The sequence below is a fragment of the Triturus cristatus genome, chromosome 12 (genome assembly GCF_964204655.1).
Source record: "Triturus cristatus chromosome 12, aTriCri1.1, whole genome shotgun sequence".
Classification (NCBI taxonomy): Eukaryota; Metazoa; Chordata; class Amphibia; order Caudata; family Salamandridae; genus Triturus; species Triturus cristatus.
The window spans coordinates 79,932,593-79,951,673 of NC_140595.1; the positions used below are offsets into that span (position 1 = coordinate 79,932,593).

The following is a 19,081-nucleotide window of genomic DNA, read 5'->3' on the forward strand; positions in this document are numbered from 1 at the left end:
TCCTTCCCCCAGCTCCGGGCACAGGGTTCCCCCAGTCCTTGCTCTGTTTCCCTTCCCCTCTTTAGACTCCTGTGGCTACTTGGGGTCCCCCATTCGGGGAGCACGTGCTGCTACTGACGATTGCGGGTTGCCTTGTGGGTGTGATTTTTTCTTGTTGTTTATATAAAATGAAACCGTATTGTGGGGTTTGACTGATATGGCTTACGGCATTGATACCTTCTGATTATGCTCCTCTGCAACACCAAGTGTTTTATGAACGTATGATATATGCTCATGTCATCCTAGCGGCCGGCCGGAAGGTTGTAGGCCCATACCTGTATATTCTCGAGATTTGTAATAAACGGTTTAAAAAAAAAAAAAAAAAAGAATGCATTTCAAGTATTCAAAGTCAAAACCACAGTGATACCATTGGACAATTTCTGAATTGTTCTTGCATTCTACAGCATTCTACGACAATATATATATTTTTAGAATGATTACTATGCGCCAATAAGAATGTCCAGTATGAATGCTCAAATTCTTATTGACCAACCATATGTTGAATCCTGCATAGCAGCAGACAGACTGTACGGCCCCATAACTGGTAGCCCCTTTCAAATCCAGTTGTGCCTAATCCATGCCTCATATACAGATTTGTAAAGATGAGACATTGTGACTGTGAATTATTGATTGCCTAGTGAACAGTCTCAGTGTCGCACTGGGGATGGGTGTAAGGTCCTGCAGATTGCTCACAGCAGACATGTGGTTGAAAAGCTGACTGTATATCCGATCCTACAGAAACCCACACCTCCATCCACACGTCACCATGTCACCCCCTTTTTCATCCTTTTCGAACACAAGCAATGAACCTGTATATGTTTCTCAGTCCCATAATCCTGCTGTGAGAAGTTTCCTCATTGCTGACCCTTCGTTCACCTCTTTTACTTATTTCAAGTAACCCAAAACATCCAACTTTTTTATTTGATTAAGGTATTATTAGCTTAACATTCTTTATATTGTTAAAGTGAGAAAAGGGACTAAATCAGAACTCTGATCTCACACAATTGGCAGGCATGGTAGAAATAGTACACTCCGAGATGTCACAAAGATGTAACAAAACATTGCTGTAGGGAAGCTCAAGGTTAGGCAAGCTAACAATAGTAATTAATAATGCATGATGAAACTAATAATCTGTGCTCGCCAGACTTTTTTTTTGAGGAATGGAGTACTTTGGTATTGTGTAGCTAATGTTAATAGTAGGATGATGGGATCTGTAACAGCACAGTATCTAGCATGAACATTTCCAAAAAGAGTTTCAAAATTGTAATTTTTCAGTTCATGTTAGTTGACTGAATTTATGTTTGTGCCCTGCAACTGCGGCATTATTTTAATATGTGATCAAGAGAATTGTCATATTGAGGGCATTCAATATTTTTGCTACATGTAAGAAATCACAGTCTAACATCTATGTGGGTATTCGTGCCAGTAAATTAAAGCAATTATTAGAGATAATGAGGACAAATCCCTCTACATTTCTCTCTGAGAAAATATACACTGGTTGAGTAGATACAGGCGGTGCACAAATATGATAAAATATGTGAAAAAGACCTCTGTGGACTCAGAGACACTCAAATTAGCAATGTCTTTATATGTTTCTCAAATACCAAAACACAGGACTATTATAAGTTAAAAGACGTTACCACACTTTAAATGAGCTACAGAGAACATACAACAACCAGAACTCACCCTTTAGCTACACTTGGGCACCCAGATGAACAATGGAATTTCCCACCAGTTAGGACAAGGTGGTAAAATCGTAAAAATATACAGATTGGCCCAAAGTCAGGCACAGAACATGAGAGAATCTAAACTAGACAGAATGATAGAAAGGTAACATTCTTCATTCAAGGAGCAGTTACGAAGACATGTCTCTAATGAGAAACAAGAACAGGTACCGAAAACTGAGAGATTGTGCTAATCCCATTACTACTCCATTTAAAAAAAAAAAAAGTGGAGATCCACGAGTGAACACTTACAGTAAAGACTTGAATCTTCTCAAACACAAGATTGGTTTTCCTCTTTAGTGAGATTTCACTTTCAGTGGTGCTACAAAGGACAAAGAAGTACAGCCATTAAAATAGATGGTAAAAGCCAGGACAACCCAGCCACAATGTTGCAAAAGAATGCAGCCAGTCAGCACTCTTCCCAATATCATCCACTTTCAAACAGCTATCCCCATTATAACCATTCCTCAACAAGGTATGCTAACTGATCAGTTAGTTCAAAATCAAGACAAACTGTTATAAAAAACCATGCAAGTATGTTTCTCTGCTTTTGTGCATGACCAGTCTAGTAATATGTGCCCACTACAGCCATAACCACTGTATCCATCTTATTGGAAAGTCTATAATATTTTTGGCTGCGGGCAGTCCTTCTGCTACAAATTCAGTTTGTAAATACGGATAGAGGTTTTCAAATATGCACAATGCGTGTCAGAGAGCAGAACAGAAAAAAAGTAAACTCATTCACGTATTGTTAACTACGGGGAAGATGTACAAAGTCATTTAACAGTCGCAAAGTGTGTGATTCGGTACATCACAGGGTTTGCGACTGCTAAATTATTTTTTACTATGTATTAAACCCATCTTGTAATTTGTTACTAGGTTATCGATTTGCTAAACTGGTTTATCTATGCTTTCAGAATCGAAATTTGGAAAGGGAGTGTTTAGGGTGTCATTTACAAATTGTGATTCAGAATACTATGTATCAATAGTTTCAGACACCAATTTAAGTCGGAAACCACAGAGCGGTTACCAACTGCTTAAAGGAAGTGGCAACCCACTGGTAAAGTGGAAGGCGTCCCCGTGTAACATCTTCCCCCTTGTGAATGAGAAAAAAAGTTTGTTTGGGAGTAGGAGGTGAACCAGGGGACCATTGTCAACTCTCACTTTTTCAAAACATGGATTGTTTTCTTACATGCAGCTCATTTCCTATAAGGAAACCGACTGCCTTACAAAAAGATGTACTTTATTAAAATGCTGTATCAGACAAAATGGTCTGCTGACCCAAACCGGTCACGGTCCCTGTGACAGCATTCTATCAGAGCGTGTCGCAGTTTGCTTCCTACGTCATTAATATTGATGAGGTAGGTTGAATTATGAGCTATTTGAAAGGTGATTTTGAAAACTGACCTATTAGTACATAGGGCGATATGCAAAATCTGAAATTATTCGCAAAAAAAGACTGAGAACAAACGGCAAACACTTTTTGCTAATCAATTCTTAATATATCTGAACCATAAAAATGTAATTCCACTGAAGTTCTATGGTCAACATCTGAATCACCATTTGATTGTGGGTAGACACCATGTGTGTGTTGTATGCCTGGAATGTTTCCACCTTCTTAGTGAAGGCATTCTAACAATTTGCAGTATCTGAAATATCAGCTGAAGCCATAGAGGGCTTACAGCTGATAAATGAATTTCATTTGAGTTAACGGGAAAAACAACAGTATATGGTCGTCAATCAAAATAAAAAGTTTTAAAATATATATTTTTTTATTTCATACTTATCAACGTTCCTGTTCAAAACTCACGAGACCAACACCTCCCCATTTCAAAGGGCTTGGAGCAGATATATTCAGGTTTTAGCGAATAGTGGCATCTAAGTGGAGTACAATGCCTTTGAAATACTAAACTGCCTGGTTGCAAAAGACATATTGTTAACTTGCCAAGAACATACAGGGGCTTGGAGCCCGCCCATTGGTTGGCTTACGTCACTCATTTGCCTGCTTCTTATTCATGTCCCAGCTTAATAGTCTTGTGTTGCCACTTCAAGGTGCACAGCATCTTTACCATCTCCTGTGACTGTCTGGCTTCTATGCTTCCACTGCATGATTTTCAAGCACTACTTATTTCTTTTTTGATTAAACACTCCACAAGAGTGCATGGGTTTTCTAGCTGTCTCCCTCGAGCATTTCTCTCCCCCTGCACTCTGTATTGTTCTCAGTTGCCCATGTGCTTCTCCCTCCATACTACGCTCGATCTCGTATACTCCTCCGTTTGCTTTCTCACTTGTGTGCTTTTCCCACGACTGTTCAACATCGCTCGAGCCCATTGCTTGTCGTCTCCACCCCACCCTCCATGTTGCTTCCGTTCCCCCGCCATTCATGTTATTTGCGCCGAGCAGTGCCCTCCTCTGTCACACTTTGCTTCTCCCTATTCCTTGCCCTTCCAAGCCCGGCCACCGTTTTGCATCACCCCACCCGTGCCCTCCGTCTGTCGCTAGTTTCTTCCCCCCCCCACACTACTTCCCCGCGCAAGGGCAGTGAAACACAGAGCACCGCTGGCCACTCCGGTGATGTACGCAGCTTCGGGTGTTCCCGTAGATGAAGCGCTGGGCGTCTCTTCGCAGCATCAAAAGTAAGTTGTATGTATTTTAATATCTTTCTGTTGATTTCTTCTGCTTTATCCACGTTTCAAGAGTCAGGAGAAAGAAGGGTGCTCGGTCATCGCCATTAATCGATTGCTCAACGAAAAAAAATTCAGCATTCAGTAGCGCAGTCAGGAGCGCATGTCGGACGCTGCCTCTCACAGCGGAGTCAATCCGCCATCTTCCTTTTCCAAGGAGCTTGTCCTTGGCGGGAGTACTCGAACTGGGAAGTGCTAAACAGTATAGTGAGGATATTGAGCCACATATTAACACTACTGATATATCATTTTATTCTTGTCACTAAAGGATGTTGACGAATCAGACAGTAACTCATTTGAAGGAGACACCAATTTCATGTCTGCTAAGATCAAAAAACGCAATTCTAAAGCTGCCAAAAAAATTCTGAATTTGCTAGAAAGCTACAAAACTCAATAGTAGTGGTAACATATCTCAAAAACAAGGCACTGCATTGTCAACTGCTCATTCAAAAGCTAAAGCTAAAAACCAGGATAGCCCTCTACGTAAATGGGTAGCCTCGAAGGGGGAAGTGTAAGAGATTGTTTCACGGCTTTCTGGTCTTGGTGTCTATTGGGGGCCAGATTAATTCTTCTCCCCAGCTCTCATTGGAGAGCGGGCTAAAAAAATACTAGTGCTCATGTTACTAAGTCAACACAATCGACAAAGGAGGCTTCTGGACAAGCGAGTGTACCAGTAACAGCACCAGCACCAGTATTAGTAGCTGCAAATACATCAGGAGTGGCACCATTGCCAGAACCTTATTTAGCCTCAATTATGCAGGTATTAACTGCGCAGAGATCTGAAGCACAGGAATATTACAAGCAGCTTAGAGCGGACAATGCTACTATCCAGCAATCACTGGCTGCAGTAAACGGTAAGGTTGCTGAGCTTACTACTGAGCTGGTGACATTACAGCAAAGATGGTCTGATAATGAAGACGCAGTATCACACTCCACTAAGCTACTTCAAGACCATGATATTCAACTAAATGTACTACAGGAAAAGGTCGAAGATTTCGAGAATCGGCAACGTCAAAATAATTTGAAAATATTTGGGATCCCGGAAGGAAAAGAAGGTTCGGATCCACGAGCATTGTTCAAATATTTCAGACGGCCTTCCCAGATCTGGCAGATTGGGATTCCCAAATTCAGCGAGCTTACAGAGTACCAGTTTTTTTACAATCAAACAGATCAGTCTAACTCTCGCCAACCTAGACCAATTTTGATCTATGTAGGAAACTTCTTGCTGCGCCAAGCCATTGCTATTAAAGCTAGGCCTACTACGCCAGTGACAGTTGAGTCAATTTCCATTACTGCAAGATCTGATCTATGTAGAAGTACAATGGAAAAGAGATGGAGGATGCGGCAGCTTATTGATCCTTGGAAAGCTCTTGGCGCTCTGGTCTACCTGCAAGAGCCCGCACAACTAAAGATCATCCGGGAAGGCCGCTCCCAGATTTATCATTCGGACAATGAGGCTAAATTGACACTCTCTAAACTGCAACAGAGCTCTAATAGTAACTTGAATAGGAAGATTTAAGCAGATTTGAGCAGCTTTGTTGGAATGCTTGTTATTTTGCTTATGTCATGATATCTTGGGTGCTATCTCTCCTTGTGTCTGCATTTCCCCCAAAACATTTTGGGATTAGTTTAAAGATCTACTTTATTACTATCTAAGTTGGGAGGCTCTCGGAGGGCACTGCCTCTCTTTTTTTTGCTGTCTTAGATCGACAGCAGTTCGGGGGGAGGATTCCTTTTCTAGAATACTGGGTGGGAAGGTGGGGAAGCTGTTTCGATTCAGGGGTAGGGGTTGAATTTTAGTTGATCAATGTTTGGAAAAATAGAAATGCACTGGTATCGGGGAGTGTAAAAAACAGGGGGTGCAGGTTAAGCTAAAAGTAAGAAAGGAGATTAGATACAATGATTTAATTTGCATGGGGAATGAGATTATTCTTATCATGATCGTGCTCCAAAACATTTTGCCTTGGGGGGAAAAAATTACTATTAATATTTTGAGGGATAACTTTTTGGGACGAGTTAAAGCAGGCATGAGCCAAAATCAATATATGCTTTATCATGGGGATAGTTAGATGTATCAGCTGGAATGTGGCTGGACTAAATTCTTCTATTAAGAGGCAATTGGTTAGAGAAGAGCTTAAGATGTACAAACCGCATTTGGTAATCTTGGTTGAGACACATTTGGCCTATAAGGACAGAGGCTGGTTTAAACAGCTAGGTTTAGAATTGATGGAGTGTACCACACAGGGGATAGCAGTTAGAGGGGTAGCAGGACCACACAGGGGGTAGCAATTAGAAGGGTAGCAAGACTCAAAGATAAACGCTTGGTCTGTAAAAATGTTGAAAAAGCTTCTGACCCAGGTGGCAGATGGGTCATTCTGTAGTTTGAAATCTACAATAACAAAATTGGTCCTCTGTGCATTATATGGACCACATTTGGATGACCCTACTATTTTTAACAAGTTGATGTTGGAACTGCTCAAATGTCAGGGAGAGAAAATCATTATGGGGGACTTTAACTGCACTTTAAACTATGCTATTGAGTCAACAAATCGTTCTGCATCCCCGAGAATGAGCAGGGTTTGAAAGTCAATTTATGAACTAGCGAGGCTGCATGGGCTATTGGATTTATGGTGTACATTACATCCTACAGTACCAGGCTACACATACTATTCCAGGCCCGATCAACATTACTCTAGAATAGATTTAGTCTTTGTGAGCAGTAGCATTTTAGCAACAGCACAATGGAGGTTTGTCCACGGATAACATCTGATCACAATCCACTTCTGACTTGCTTCCAGTTAACACCCGAGGATAAGAGTTGCCGTCTTTTTTCCATTCCCAAGGTATCTGATCTTCAATAGGTTACACATATTAAAGGAGCTCTTCATGAGTTTTTACAATTTAATATGGATACTGCATCGCCATTTATTATATGGGATGCAATGAAAGCCTATATATACGTGGCTCTACTCAGCAGTATATATATCACCTAAATAAGACTTTACAAAATCGCTTGAATGAAGCTTGTGATACACTAAAAAACTTAGAGCTAGCACACGCGGAGGAGCTTATGACTAAGGGTTCAAATAGCGAGTCAATATATATTTCTTTAATAAATACACGGATGCTATTGACCAGGAAGCTCAAAGAAAAGAGCGCAGCAGTATATAATAGAAATCGTGCTAATCAATACGAGTATGGGGAGCACTTCGGGAAGGTATTAGCTTACCAGATTGCAGATACAAAAGCTCAAACTTGGACCGATTCAATTAGGGGCAGAGATGGCCGGTTATATACTTCCACTGATACTATTTTGAAACAATTTACCCAATTTTATATTATATACTCTGCCAGATACTACGGATTTAACTTTAGCTGAAGAATACTTACAATTAGGTAATCCCCGCTCTCTTGACCTGGAGGCTGCGGAATATCTCCAGCAAGATATTACTGAAGATGAAATTTAATTTGCTATCGCTGCAATCTCATCTGGTAAGGCGGCTGAGGACGATACATTACCAACTGAATTTTACAAAACTTTTAAAGATACTATTCTTCCTCTATTTAGTCTGGTCATACATCAGATTGGGGCATGTATTGAAGCTCCTAGGTCTTGGGATCTAACTAATTGTTTTTTTTCTTAAAAAATGGAAAGGCAGCGGATGATTGTGGGTCTTATCAAACTATATCACTCATCAACTCTGATGCTAAAACGTTTGCTATAGTCCTGGCTAATCACCTGGCACCTTATATGTCTAATCTAGTATCTGAACATCAACACGGATTTATCACTGGGAGGGATACTACAGCACATGTTAACACAGCCATTACTGCTTTTGATATTGCAAGCAGGACATCCAGTAACCTGGCAATGATACTGTTGGATGCTGAAAAAGCATTCGACCTGGTGGTATGGGACGCGCTATGGAAGATACTGATTAGTAATGCTTTGACAGGTCGATTTTTTTAATGGATCCGGGCATTATACATTAGCCCACAGGCTCAACTTTTATATGCAAAATTGTACTCTGCTCCATTTTCAACACAGCGTGGAACAAGACAGGGGTGCCCACTTTCACCTTTGTTCGCTTTATATATAGCACCATTTCTTAATGCATTGAATCGGAATATTCATATTGCCCCATGTATCAACGGGATGTACCAACTTAAGGCTGTTGCATATGCCGATGATATCGCGGTTTTTACATCTAACCCAAGCATAGCATTGAATGCAATACAGGAAGAGGCGAAAATATTTGGGGCCTTTTCAGGATATAAACTTAACGCACATAAAACTCAAGTTTTGCATAATATAGAATTAACAGTACCTATAACTGGAGGCTGTACTGTAGCAACATATCTGGGGGTTCGGATTACTGCTACTGTGGAACAAACATGGCGACTTAACTATGAAACATTACTTCAAATGGTTATAAAAAACTAAAGAGTTGGAATAATCTTCCAATTACTATTATGGGCAGAGTCAATATAATAAAAATGACAATTTTACCTAAATTCTTATATCTATTTTGTGCTATTCCCATTTGAGTCCCAAACAATTTTTTTCAAAAACTTGAAGGTGTAATTCGCAGTTTCATTTGGGACTATAAGCAAGCACGCCGGGCGATACCAATTCTCAAATTCCCCTACAAGTTTGGAGGCTTACAACTCCCCGAATTCAAACTTTATTTTTGGGCAGCATTTACAGGGCACCTGCAAAGCCTTTTAACTGAGAAGCAACTGATTTTGGCCTTACTCTTGCTTTCGGCACAGACAGTAAAATATTCTTGTACAGGATTAATGATCCCAACTATTATAAAGGAGTATGGTTCAAGACAATTAGAGATATGGTTCGCATATTGCATGAAATCCTCGACTATTTATCACTTGCCTTTGAAAACCTTATAAAACACGATCAACTTGAATTGTGGAATAATCCATTTCTCCCGAGTATATTTCATTATCTCACTGCTTGAAGCTGGGCAGGATTCGGGATCAAAAGATTGGGTTAGCTGTATGATCATAATGGTTTTTCTTCTTTTGCATCTTTACAATCTTCTTTTGGTCTCCCACATGAGTCGTTTTTTAAATATTTGCAAATTAGAGATTATTTTCTAAAATAGCAACTGTTGCAACCCCCACATTCTCATGAATTTTTAATATACTTATTAAATACCACACTGAAAGCTAGAATTAGCACAACATATATACAGCTTTGTAATGTGAAAAGTGCTGATACTGCTCACTTAGCTAATAAATGGAGCCAGTTACTTCGTATACCCACGGATACCTCTGAGATTGTGTTAGCTTTGGAGACACTAAATAACTCTATTCATTCTGTCAATCTAAAGTTGCAACAATTTTGCACGATCTGCATGCTATATTATACTCCTGATAAAATTAGTAAGTGCAAGCAATCATTACGGGGACTTTCTCAAGCGGGGGTAGATAAAACATGCTGTCCTAAATGTGGGCAAAGAGCTGCTGATATTCTTCATATGTTTTACACTTGCTCTATTTTACAGGACTTTTGAGAGAAGGTTACACAATATGCTGGTCAATGTGTAGGAATTAGCTTTATCTTTTACTACTAAAGAGATAATGCTGGGGCTAAAGGCTTGTGATAATATTGCTACTAGGAGTTTTCTATCTATTGTATTAGTAGCTGCCCGTCTTTGCATTGCGAGAGAGTGGATCTCGTCAAATCCTCCCACTTTATATGAATGGTTAATTTTTATGAAAGACATATGAAAGAGAACGAGCATTAGCTAAAACAAGAACTATACGCTCATTGCAAAGATTTGGTCGAATATGGCAATTTTTTGATTGAAGGAGGTGTTTTTTATTTTATTTAGATATATCTATCGACATAGTGCTGCTTCGGGATTTTGAAGTCAGCACGAAAGATCTTGCCTCTTCTCCCGTTTCATGCAAGAAGACTACTCCTCCAGGCACTGATTCTGTCGCGTCTGGACTACGCTAATGCCCTATATTTAGGAGCCCCCCAGTCCACAATATCCATACTACAGAAGGTCCAGAACTGTGCGGCAAGAATTCTCTTGCAAATTTCACGGAGAGAATCAGCAAAAAGAGCAATTAGACAATTGCACTGGCTTCCTGTCTTAGAAAGAATTAAATTCAAGGCCCTCTGTGTCACGCACAAGATCATGGCCGCGAATGGCACTCTAATCCTTCAAAGGATAGTTTCCCCATACCATCCCAGAAGGCACCTTCGCTCTGGAAATAAGCGCCTTGCTATGGTACCGAGAATTGTCAGGACCAGATGTGGAGGTCGCTGTTTCTCTTATGTCGCTTCTAAGACTTGGAACACCCTCCCAGACTCCATCCGTTTGGAGGAGGAATACCTGCCCTTTCGACGGCTTTTGAAGACGCATCTTTTTCCTACGGTATAATTTAATCTGCCTCTCGCCGTCTGGTTCTTAGCGCTGGGAGGCCTTAGGGTAGCCATGCGCTCTATAAATGCCTCTTTCATTTCATTTCAATAACTGTGGCGCCGGATGTAATTTTCTGAAAATGCATTGTACTCTGTTATAGTCCTGTCTTTTTTTCCTTTCTCCTTTTGTATATTTCTTTTGAAAGTACTGTACCCTTTGTTGAAAAGTTAAACAAAACAGATCTCGTAACTCCACCTGGTTCTTTCTTCCCCTTGCTGTGCCACACATTTGAATTTATGTTTGGGGGCCCATTAATTGGTCATGTGACCCTAGCACATGGAATAAAAGCGGCAAATGTTAATCAAATGCAAGCAGATGCGTTCCTGAACAGGTTGTCACCAAGAAGACTTGGTCGTCAATGAGGTCATTGTTGTGGCTATACTCTAAATAGAGGAGAAGAATCAAGCAAAATCAAAACAAGGGATATAGAGTTCAAAAGACCATACTGCTAAATAAGAAACTGCAACATTTAGCAACAAGCATATATCAAAATCTCACAGGTTTTGAAATCGATATCAAAAAGAAGGACAAAATTATGTAAAAACCGAATGGTCTACGTTTTTGTATTACCTGTGAATACGGCTTAACTAAAACAAGTAGTGTGGTGTATACAAGTTTCATACAGGAAAAATATAGGTTTATGTGTGTTCAGCAACACTTGCGTCAAGAGGGTACTTACCCATCTCTCAGAATGTTGTATATCAATTCCTTTGTCTGCTCTGTGCTGCCAGCCTGCTGGTCCCTCAAAAGGTCAGGTGTGGACTTTAACTGGTGAGGAGAAATAAAATACTGAAAATATATCTGGGTCGGTGAGAACAAATCTGTACTTGTGGTTAGGTTGCACATTCCACTAGAAAGGCTTTAGATTGACAAATATCTTTGTGGCATTTGACGAATCTCTGTGATATTTGGTAAACAATTACTGTGTTCTGGTTAGCCTTGCTCTGTCAAGATTTGTCCAGATCCCTACAACGAGGCCACCTTAAGAAGTAGCACCTGTGTCTCCCTGGTGTAAACCCATTCAGGACCTTTTGAGAAATGTACATACTAGAAAGGTGTTGGGCAGGCTTCAGGGTATTAATGGTAAGAATATACTGACAGTTTAAAAGTTCTGAAAACTAATCAAAGCAACCAGATGAGAATTGAATGCGGGGAGGGTTCACCAATGCCGAGCACTGCCTTGTGTTATTGATGTTTGTTATTGACCGGGTCTACTGGTGCTGGTTATTGCCTTGGCTATTGCTATTTGTTAATATATGTAGTCACTGATGTTCATTACTGACAGTATTGATAAAGTTCACTACGATCTGGAAAAATGATGTCAACATTGCCTGGCGCAAGCATGCTGCGAATGCATGGTGTCAGTCTGCTCCTTGGTGGGAACAACACCGTGCAAAGTATGGCCTAATTGTATAGCATGTTAAAAAAACATTAATATGACAAAGCAAAAACTCAACATAATCAAATATTAAAAGAAACAGTGCTCCACGAGACCTGGCCTCCTAGCAGGAAAAAGCAAAAAAAAAAAATAGATCAGTGTTAAGGGTAGGAGGAAAAATTATTTTTTGCCTTACTCTTGTCGGGAAACCAAAATAATAACACAGCATGACCAAAAGAGGATCATGGTAGCTCAGGGCATTACCTAGTTGCTCACAGGAGCTGCAACAGGGCCCCCGGGGACTGCCAGTGGTACCACAGCCTTGATGGATGGTGAACATGTGCAATCTCCTGTGCATGGCCAAAAACATGCACAGCTTCTTCAATTAATATGGGCCTGTGCCCATCCCCCAATTAGCTCAAACTAAGGTCATGAAGATTGTGTTCTGTGGGCAAGGGAGCTAGGTGCAGATCTTGGTGTAAAGGAAATGTGAACACCCGAAGTCTGCCGCCCTGGCCAAAGTCATGTACAGCCTGCTTGGTAGGTAGTCAGTGAGCCAGGTAATTGTGTACAGCCATAAAACAGGAACAGTAGTTTCTGTGATCAAATGTGGTAGGTGCAGAGCCCAGAAGCCTGGGGGCTTCTGAGAGACTTCTGGTGCACGTCCAAAGGTCACTCCCTACACCAACTGATGTGCACAGCCAAAGGCCATAGGTCTCCCTTTGGGAATTGGATAAAGCCATTAATAGCAAAGGCCATAAACATTCACTGAAAAATGCATTAAAGGGTGTGTATGGCTCAGAACTCCGAATCCAAGAAATGTCAGTTAAAAAAATTAAATAAAAAAACTAAATCCATTTTTCCATTTCCAAGCTTTATTTCGATCTTATAGACCATAAAAGCAAGAACATAAAATACACACAACACTAGATTTGGGCAATAAAAACATCAAAGGACATTACAGGATATAGCCATTTGCAGTGAGTTGGACACAGTTCATAACAGTTAAAAAATATTAAAACTTTAAAAGCAGATTAAACATTAATTTCAATTGTTAGTAAGATCAAGACAATAGGAAATGGCAAAGGAACGATTAACATGTGCAGGGGAGATTACAAACTTGCGGCGCCTGTGCCACATAGAGTTAAGGAACCGAGACACAGCAAAAACAATCGGGGGTGAGTGTCGGTTCTCAAGACTCTAAAGGCCTCCCATGACTGTCTGAGCCCCAGATTCCTGCAGATTGGTAAAAGCCAGTCTCCTGGGTACATCATATTCTGGACAAAAGAAGACCACGTGGATGGGAGTCTCTTCTTGGCTATTTGAGGCAGGACAGCTTACAGGGGAAGCTTTTGACCAGTTCTTTGTAAATGCGTGGACCGGCAAGCAACCCAGTCTAAATTGAACATAGAGTTTCCTTGCCATAAACGGATGTACATCATCAATGAAGGGTTCAAATGAATACTGGTCTTTAAAATTGAGGAAGTCAGAGGTTAGGCGACCTAGTTTTGTACTCCCTTGGATTTCGGCCAATCTGAACTGTCTATAAGTTTTAACTAGTTCGAGCTGTGATATTGTCGGGGACACTTCCTCAGGGTGGGTCCATAGGTTCGTCTGGCCTAATCTACGGCAATCTTTTGTGTGTGTGAACCAGGGTAGTTTACCCACCCCTGGGATCCCCATGATCGCTTTAAGTTCCGACTGGTAGGCTATTAGCTCGGGGGTCGCCCATAGCCTAAGCCAAAAAGTCAGGGGACGCAGTCCGATCTCCTCATCTATGGGTCTTGTCCCAAGGTCCATACGTAGGGGAATGAGGGGGGTGCTTTGCGGAAGGCCCAAGAGGTGCCTCATAAACTTATTCTCGGTTTTGACCAATCTACCTACAGGGAGGTGTCCCCAAAGTTCTGCCCCGTACATTACAGCACTCCTGATCTGGACTTTGTATATCTCAATCAATGGGCCAGGTTGTCTAGATATAGAGTTCCTGTAAAGTTTAGCTAATCCCCCTGCGCTAACCTTAGGCCTGCCTTTTCTTGCTGTGGGCCCCACCGAAAGGTTTCCCTCAATGTAACACCCAGGTAATCGAAGACAGCTACCCTCTCTGCACGTCCAAAGGTCACTCCCTACACCAACAGTCTGATGTGCATAGCCAAAGGCCATATGTCTCACTTTGGGAAATGGATAAAACCATTAATAGCAAAGGCCATAAACATTCACTGAAAAATGCATTAAAGGGTGTGTATGGCTCAGAACTCCGAAACCAAGAAATGTCAGTTAAAAAAACAACTAAATCCCTTAGGTGCAGGGATGTTGCAATTATGATAAAAATAACGAATATACACTAGAATTTTGATAGTTATGGTGAGCAACCCAACAATATAACCTCCTCTCCCATGCAGCTTAAGTTCTCTCGCACGCATCACTAATGACATCAACAATTACAATGATAACCAAACTCATGAACAAGACACTCATTAATTAACAATTGTGAGCACGTAAATAATACATTACAGGCATTCCATTGATAGGAAATCGAAATATTGTAATGTGTGGAATTAAGGATATGTAGCTACCATAAATTGCCAATTTCAAGGGTTTCAAGGTTTTGCTGCACATGCAATCAATCCTTCATGACACCAGTTTTTCTTTGCTTCCAAAACAGGACTACTTCCAACATAAGCTTAACTTTGATACATATTTTTTTTTCAGTGGGTTTTAAAGTTGTCAGTTTTTTTCCTTTTAATGTTACATCTTGGTCCCTGCACACCCCACCCACCTATACTTCCTTTGGCCAACTGAAGTGGGGACTAGACATATGGCTAATACATAAGACACAGCTTTCTTCTATTACCCAGACACAATCCATTGCCTTCAACAGTGTTTCAGCCGAAAGTAATGTATTGCAACCCCTGGTTGCAGCTTGTGGGCAACGGTCCTGCCACCCAGCACTCGGACCCACAGCATAGATGTCAATCCTGCCTAGTGGTGCACTGGACATGCAGTATGGCCTTCATGATAAACTCTAAGAAGTGATCACTTATGAGCATCAGTGCGAAATTGTGGCATGTCAGCAGGCTCTCAGTTGCTCCTTTATTAAATACTCATTCCTAGTGACTATAAAGTGCCAGGGAATATTATTAAGAAAATGTGAGACCCTATATCATTTCCCCCATATTAAACTTATTTTTACAGCTTTGTGCGAGAGTCGGCCAAGACATTATCTCTAATTTCAATGTAATCTGTACACTAAAAAGAGGGGAGTCACAATAAATACATGAAAAATATTAGACGACTATACAGCAAAGCTGGAATAATGGAAGAGGCATAGTTATCACATACTAGATACCTTTTGCCATCTGTCCAATAAAAGGTTGTCGCTTTTACTAAATAGAAGGTAGAGAATTTCTTGTTGTTGATATAGCCTATTCAATCAGGAAGCATTTAGTAACGGAGGTAACCAGTAAGCATCGGGTGGGGGAATTTTGATCCACCCATCCTTATGCAAGGAGTTGAGCAATATCAATGCGATTAATAAGGAATACTTTAGGAAACCCCAGAAAATGAGTACCGCTTTAGCTACGCAAATGCCATATGAATATTATAAGAGCTGAAGTTGTCATAAGATTAATATTGCACATTAGATGTATCCAGTCACTGCGGAAATAACCAAATTTCAATGCATTATATTAGCTTTGATATACATGTATATTGGACAAGTGACTGTAGGCTGTAGTCGAGACAATCGTGTAGCACATCTTAGATATTGTATGCATGATCTATAAGCCAAGTCTGCTGGTCTGGGATGACATGCTTCATTGACAAATGTGCCTTCTTACATGGTAATGGAGACATTCATACTGAGATCCATATCTCAGTTATTATCAGATTTAGATATATCGGATGGTGTGTTCTCAAAGAGCAGAGTAAAAACTCGACAAAGTGTGGGGCAAGGAAACTGTGGCAACTTGGTGGATCAGGAAAAATAGATGGCCCATAAAATGCATCTCGAGGCATTCTTTTAATTGGTGATACTTGAACATATGACCCAGTCAGACTATACAAATGGCAGAGTTTTACATGTTCTATTTTAATGAATAGTTCAATCAACTAAACAATTTCCTCTACTCATCTATAATGGTAGAGGAAAACAAAACGGTGCCAAATTTTGAATCGTTTTGGGAAATAGGACAAATTCCAACCATGGTTTACATCATCCAAATTAGGATCCAAGTAAGGGTGGCCTTGAGGCAACATTATTTTAAAAATGTGAAGATAATGAAACTTAAAGGATTGTACTGAATACTGTCAACAGAAAATAGGGTGATGAATAGGACTGTTCAACAGCATTGCTATTCACAGCCTATGCACCATAGCTGTCTAGCTGCGTCCTATATTGCCTTCTAAAATATAGCAATTTTAAGCCCCATGCTACAACAGCAAGACTGCTGTCTATGAGCCCAGTGTCATTGCCTTCATTATCACAGGAAAGTTAGGAAAGATTGAAGCCTCTTAAAAAAATGAATGGAGCCATGTTATAGCTTATTAATAATGCATTCAACCCTGGGGGCACACCGACAAACTTTTGCTTCAAACCTCCCACCAAAAGCCATACATTTCATACAATCCATCATCTTTCTATATGAAGATCTGATTTATTTTATCATTTTTAATTAATAAACTCTATGAAAGACAGTTGCTTTCCTCTGAAAAAAATGTCCTTAGTAATCTTAATATCAACTGTGGAAATAAAAATACAAACATGATGAGTAACAATGATATCCTAAGCCAGTTCAATTATAGTAACATTTTCCAGTGGCACACAAAGCAAGGAACAAACTAGCCATCTCTGGTCCGATCAACCTTTTTCTGCATCCAGCCCATCAAGGATGACTAGTACCCATCAAGGATGACTAGTATGATCATCACCTTCTACCAGTCAACAAAAAACTTGTATAGCTAAATCACTTTGGAACTCACCTTCCCTCAATATCGGAAAAGGATCCGTAAAAACTCAGTTATGAAGCATTATAGGCACACCTCCACACAGTTCTTGAGCAATATATTTTCTTTTCCAAGGAAAAAAAAGTAATATGGCCATGGAATGCCAAACACTACACAAGGGTTGTCATTTCTGCCCTCAAAAGAAGTTGATAAACCTATTAACTTATTTCACAGAGCAATACAACCAGACAAGGGGCAACATGAGAAAATAGAAGGTCTATGACATTCTAAATTCTATCCATAACCTAGTTATGATCTGGATGGAAAAAAATAAAACAGCATCTCACTAAAGCAATTTTAAAAAAATGCATTCATGACACTTTTAAGCGGCAGGGTGCTTTATTCAAAATAATCAGAGGTTATGTCAATAATACTCTTGTGGGGCACCACCAAAATGCTTAAGTTTCTTTAACAACAAAATCAATGTCTTCCAAATACAATTTTGATGTTGAGCAAACCTCAAAATGTGGGTACAAATCCTCCTAAATTAAAATATGAATCATGAAAAGTCTCTCCTGTATCAAAAGAGGACCCACAAAAAGTAATGGAAAACCTCAAACCAGATGCAAATCAACTGGATCCTTTATCCTCCACAAGCACCAAATTTACATGCAGCTTCATAGAATAGAGGATCTCTCCGGGACTCTTCCAAAACCGTTGAAAGGACCCCACTGATCAAAAACAAGTTTTCCAGTGGAAAGGAATGCCTACCTCCACATCCTTTGGGACCTCTCCTCAACTATTAATATGATGGATCCTGCCAGACTAATTTGATGATCCCTTTAGTTATTGACTTTACTACAAGGTTCTCCATTGACTAACTTACTTGTTATACAACAGTCAGCGCTTAGTACGGATGCACTAGAGCACAACAAATGTAGATAGAAGTCAAAAATTAATTATTGGATCATTGAACGGTGAGGAGTGATTGGAATTTTCCTGTAGGACTTCCTTCTAAACCAATTTAAGTATAGGATACTATATTATTTTCAAGAAACTCCATGATCTGTCTGAGATTAACTTCTACTCCTTCACCTAGATGGATAACCTTAATGAAAGATTTGGAGATGGTCAATTTACCTATATATTAGATAGTACTAACAAATAAAAGTAGATACCCTTCATTCCATATATCAAGAACAGACTGCAGGAACCTCATATGGACTTTGCAGCCACTTAACTAGCTGACATCTATAGCAAGAATTGGAAGATCCTTAATATAAACTTGATACGGTCTGTCCAACAATAGTTAAAACTGGTCCAACAGTGAATCCACTAAAATACACCCTGTCCATAAACCTACTGAGAACAGGTCCATCCAGCCTCCGTGCGCCAAACAAGCTATACCATTAACAAACTAGAAACGAACCCTTCTGTGACTCATCTGGTATTAATGCGGATTCATCCTCTACTTACTTATCTGATGTCAACATCAATTAAATTAAACCAACTGTGGAAGTGAAGAAAGTCTTCCAGGGCCTTCATGAGGTCCTGTGCTAATTCCTGGTAGCAAAATACTGGCCTCAACATGTGGCCAGGATATATAATTTTCCACAGAAACTACGTACCAGTAGGTTGGATCAGAAAATGCAGATTCGGAGATGGCTGCAATCAATCTTCCTCATTAATTTTAAAAAAGTAGGTAGCAAATTGCAACTACTCCGATTGTAGGCAATCACAATGACCATGTCAGTGATTACCTTTCAATAAAATGTACCTTTTGAAAAACAAAATATTAAGACGTAGCTCATTTTCCTCAAAGGAAATGGGCTGCGTTCAGAAAGAAAAATTTACTTTATA

The 19,081-nt window shown here is 40.1% G+C and overlaps 1 protein-coding gene across 3 annotated transcripts in view; it reads right to left on the reverse strand.

The window, feature by feature from the left end:
• The window catches only part of CGN (cingulin), a 235,070-nt gene that overhangs the window by 92,650 nt on the left and 123,339 nt on the right, over positions 1-19,081 (reverse strand). For all 3 annotated transcript variants that reach the window (XM_085639426.1, XM_085639428.1, XM_085639427.1), the window contains 2 exons: positions 11,582-11,670; positions 2,016-2,085 (listed from right to left, as the gene is read on the reverse strand). In XM_085639426.1, coding sequence (XP_085495552.1) covers positions 2,016-2,085; positions 11,582-11,670 — 159 coding nt within the window. The remainder of the gene's footprint in view (positions 1-2,015; positions 2,086-11,581; positions 11,671-19,081) is intronic.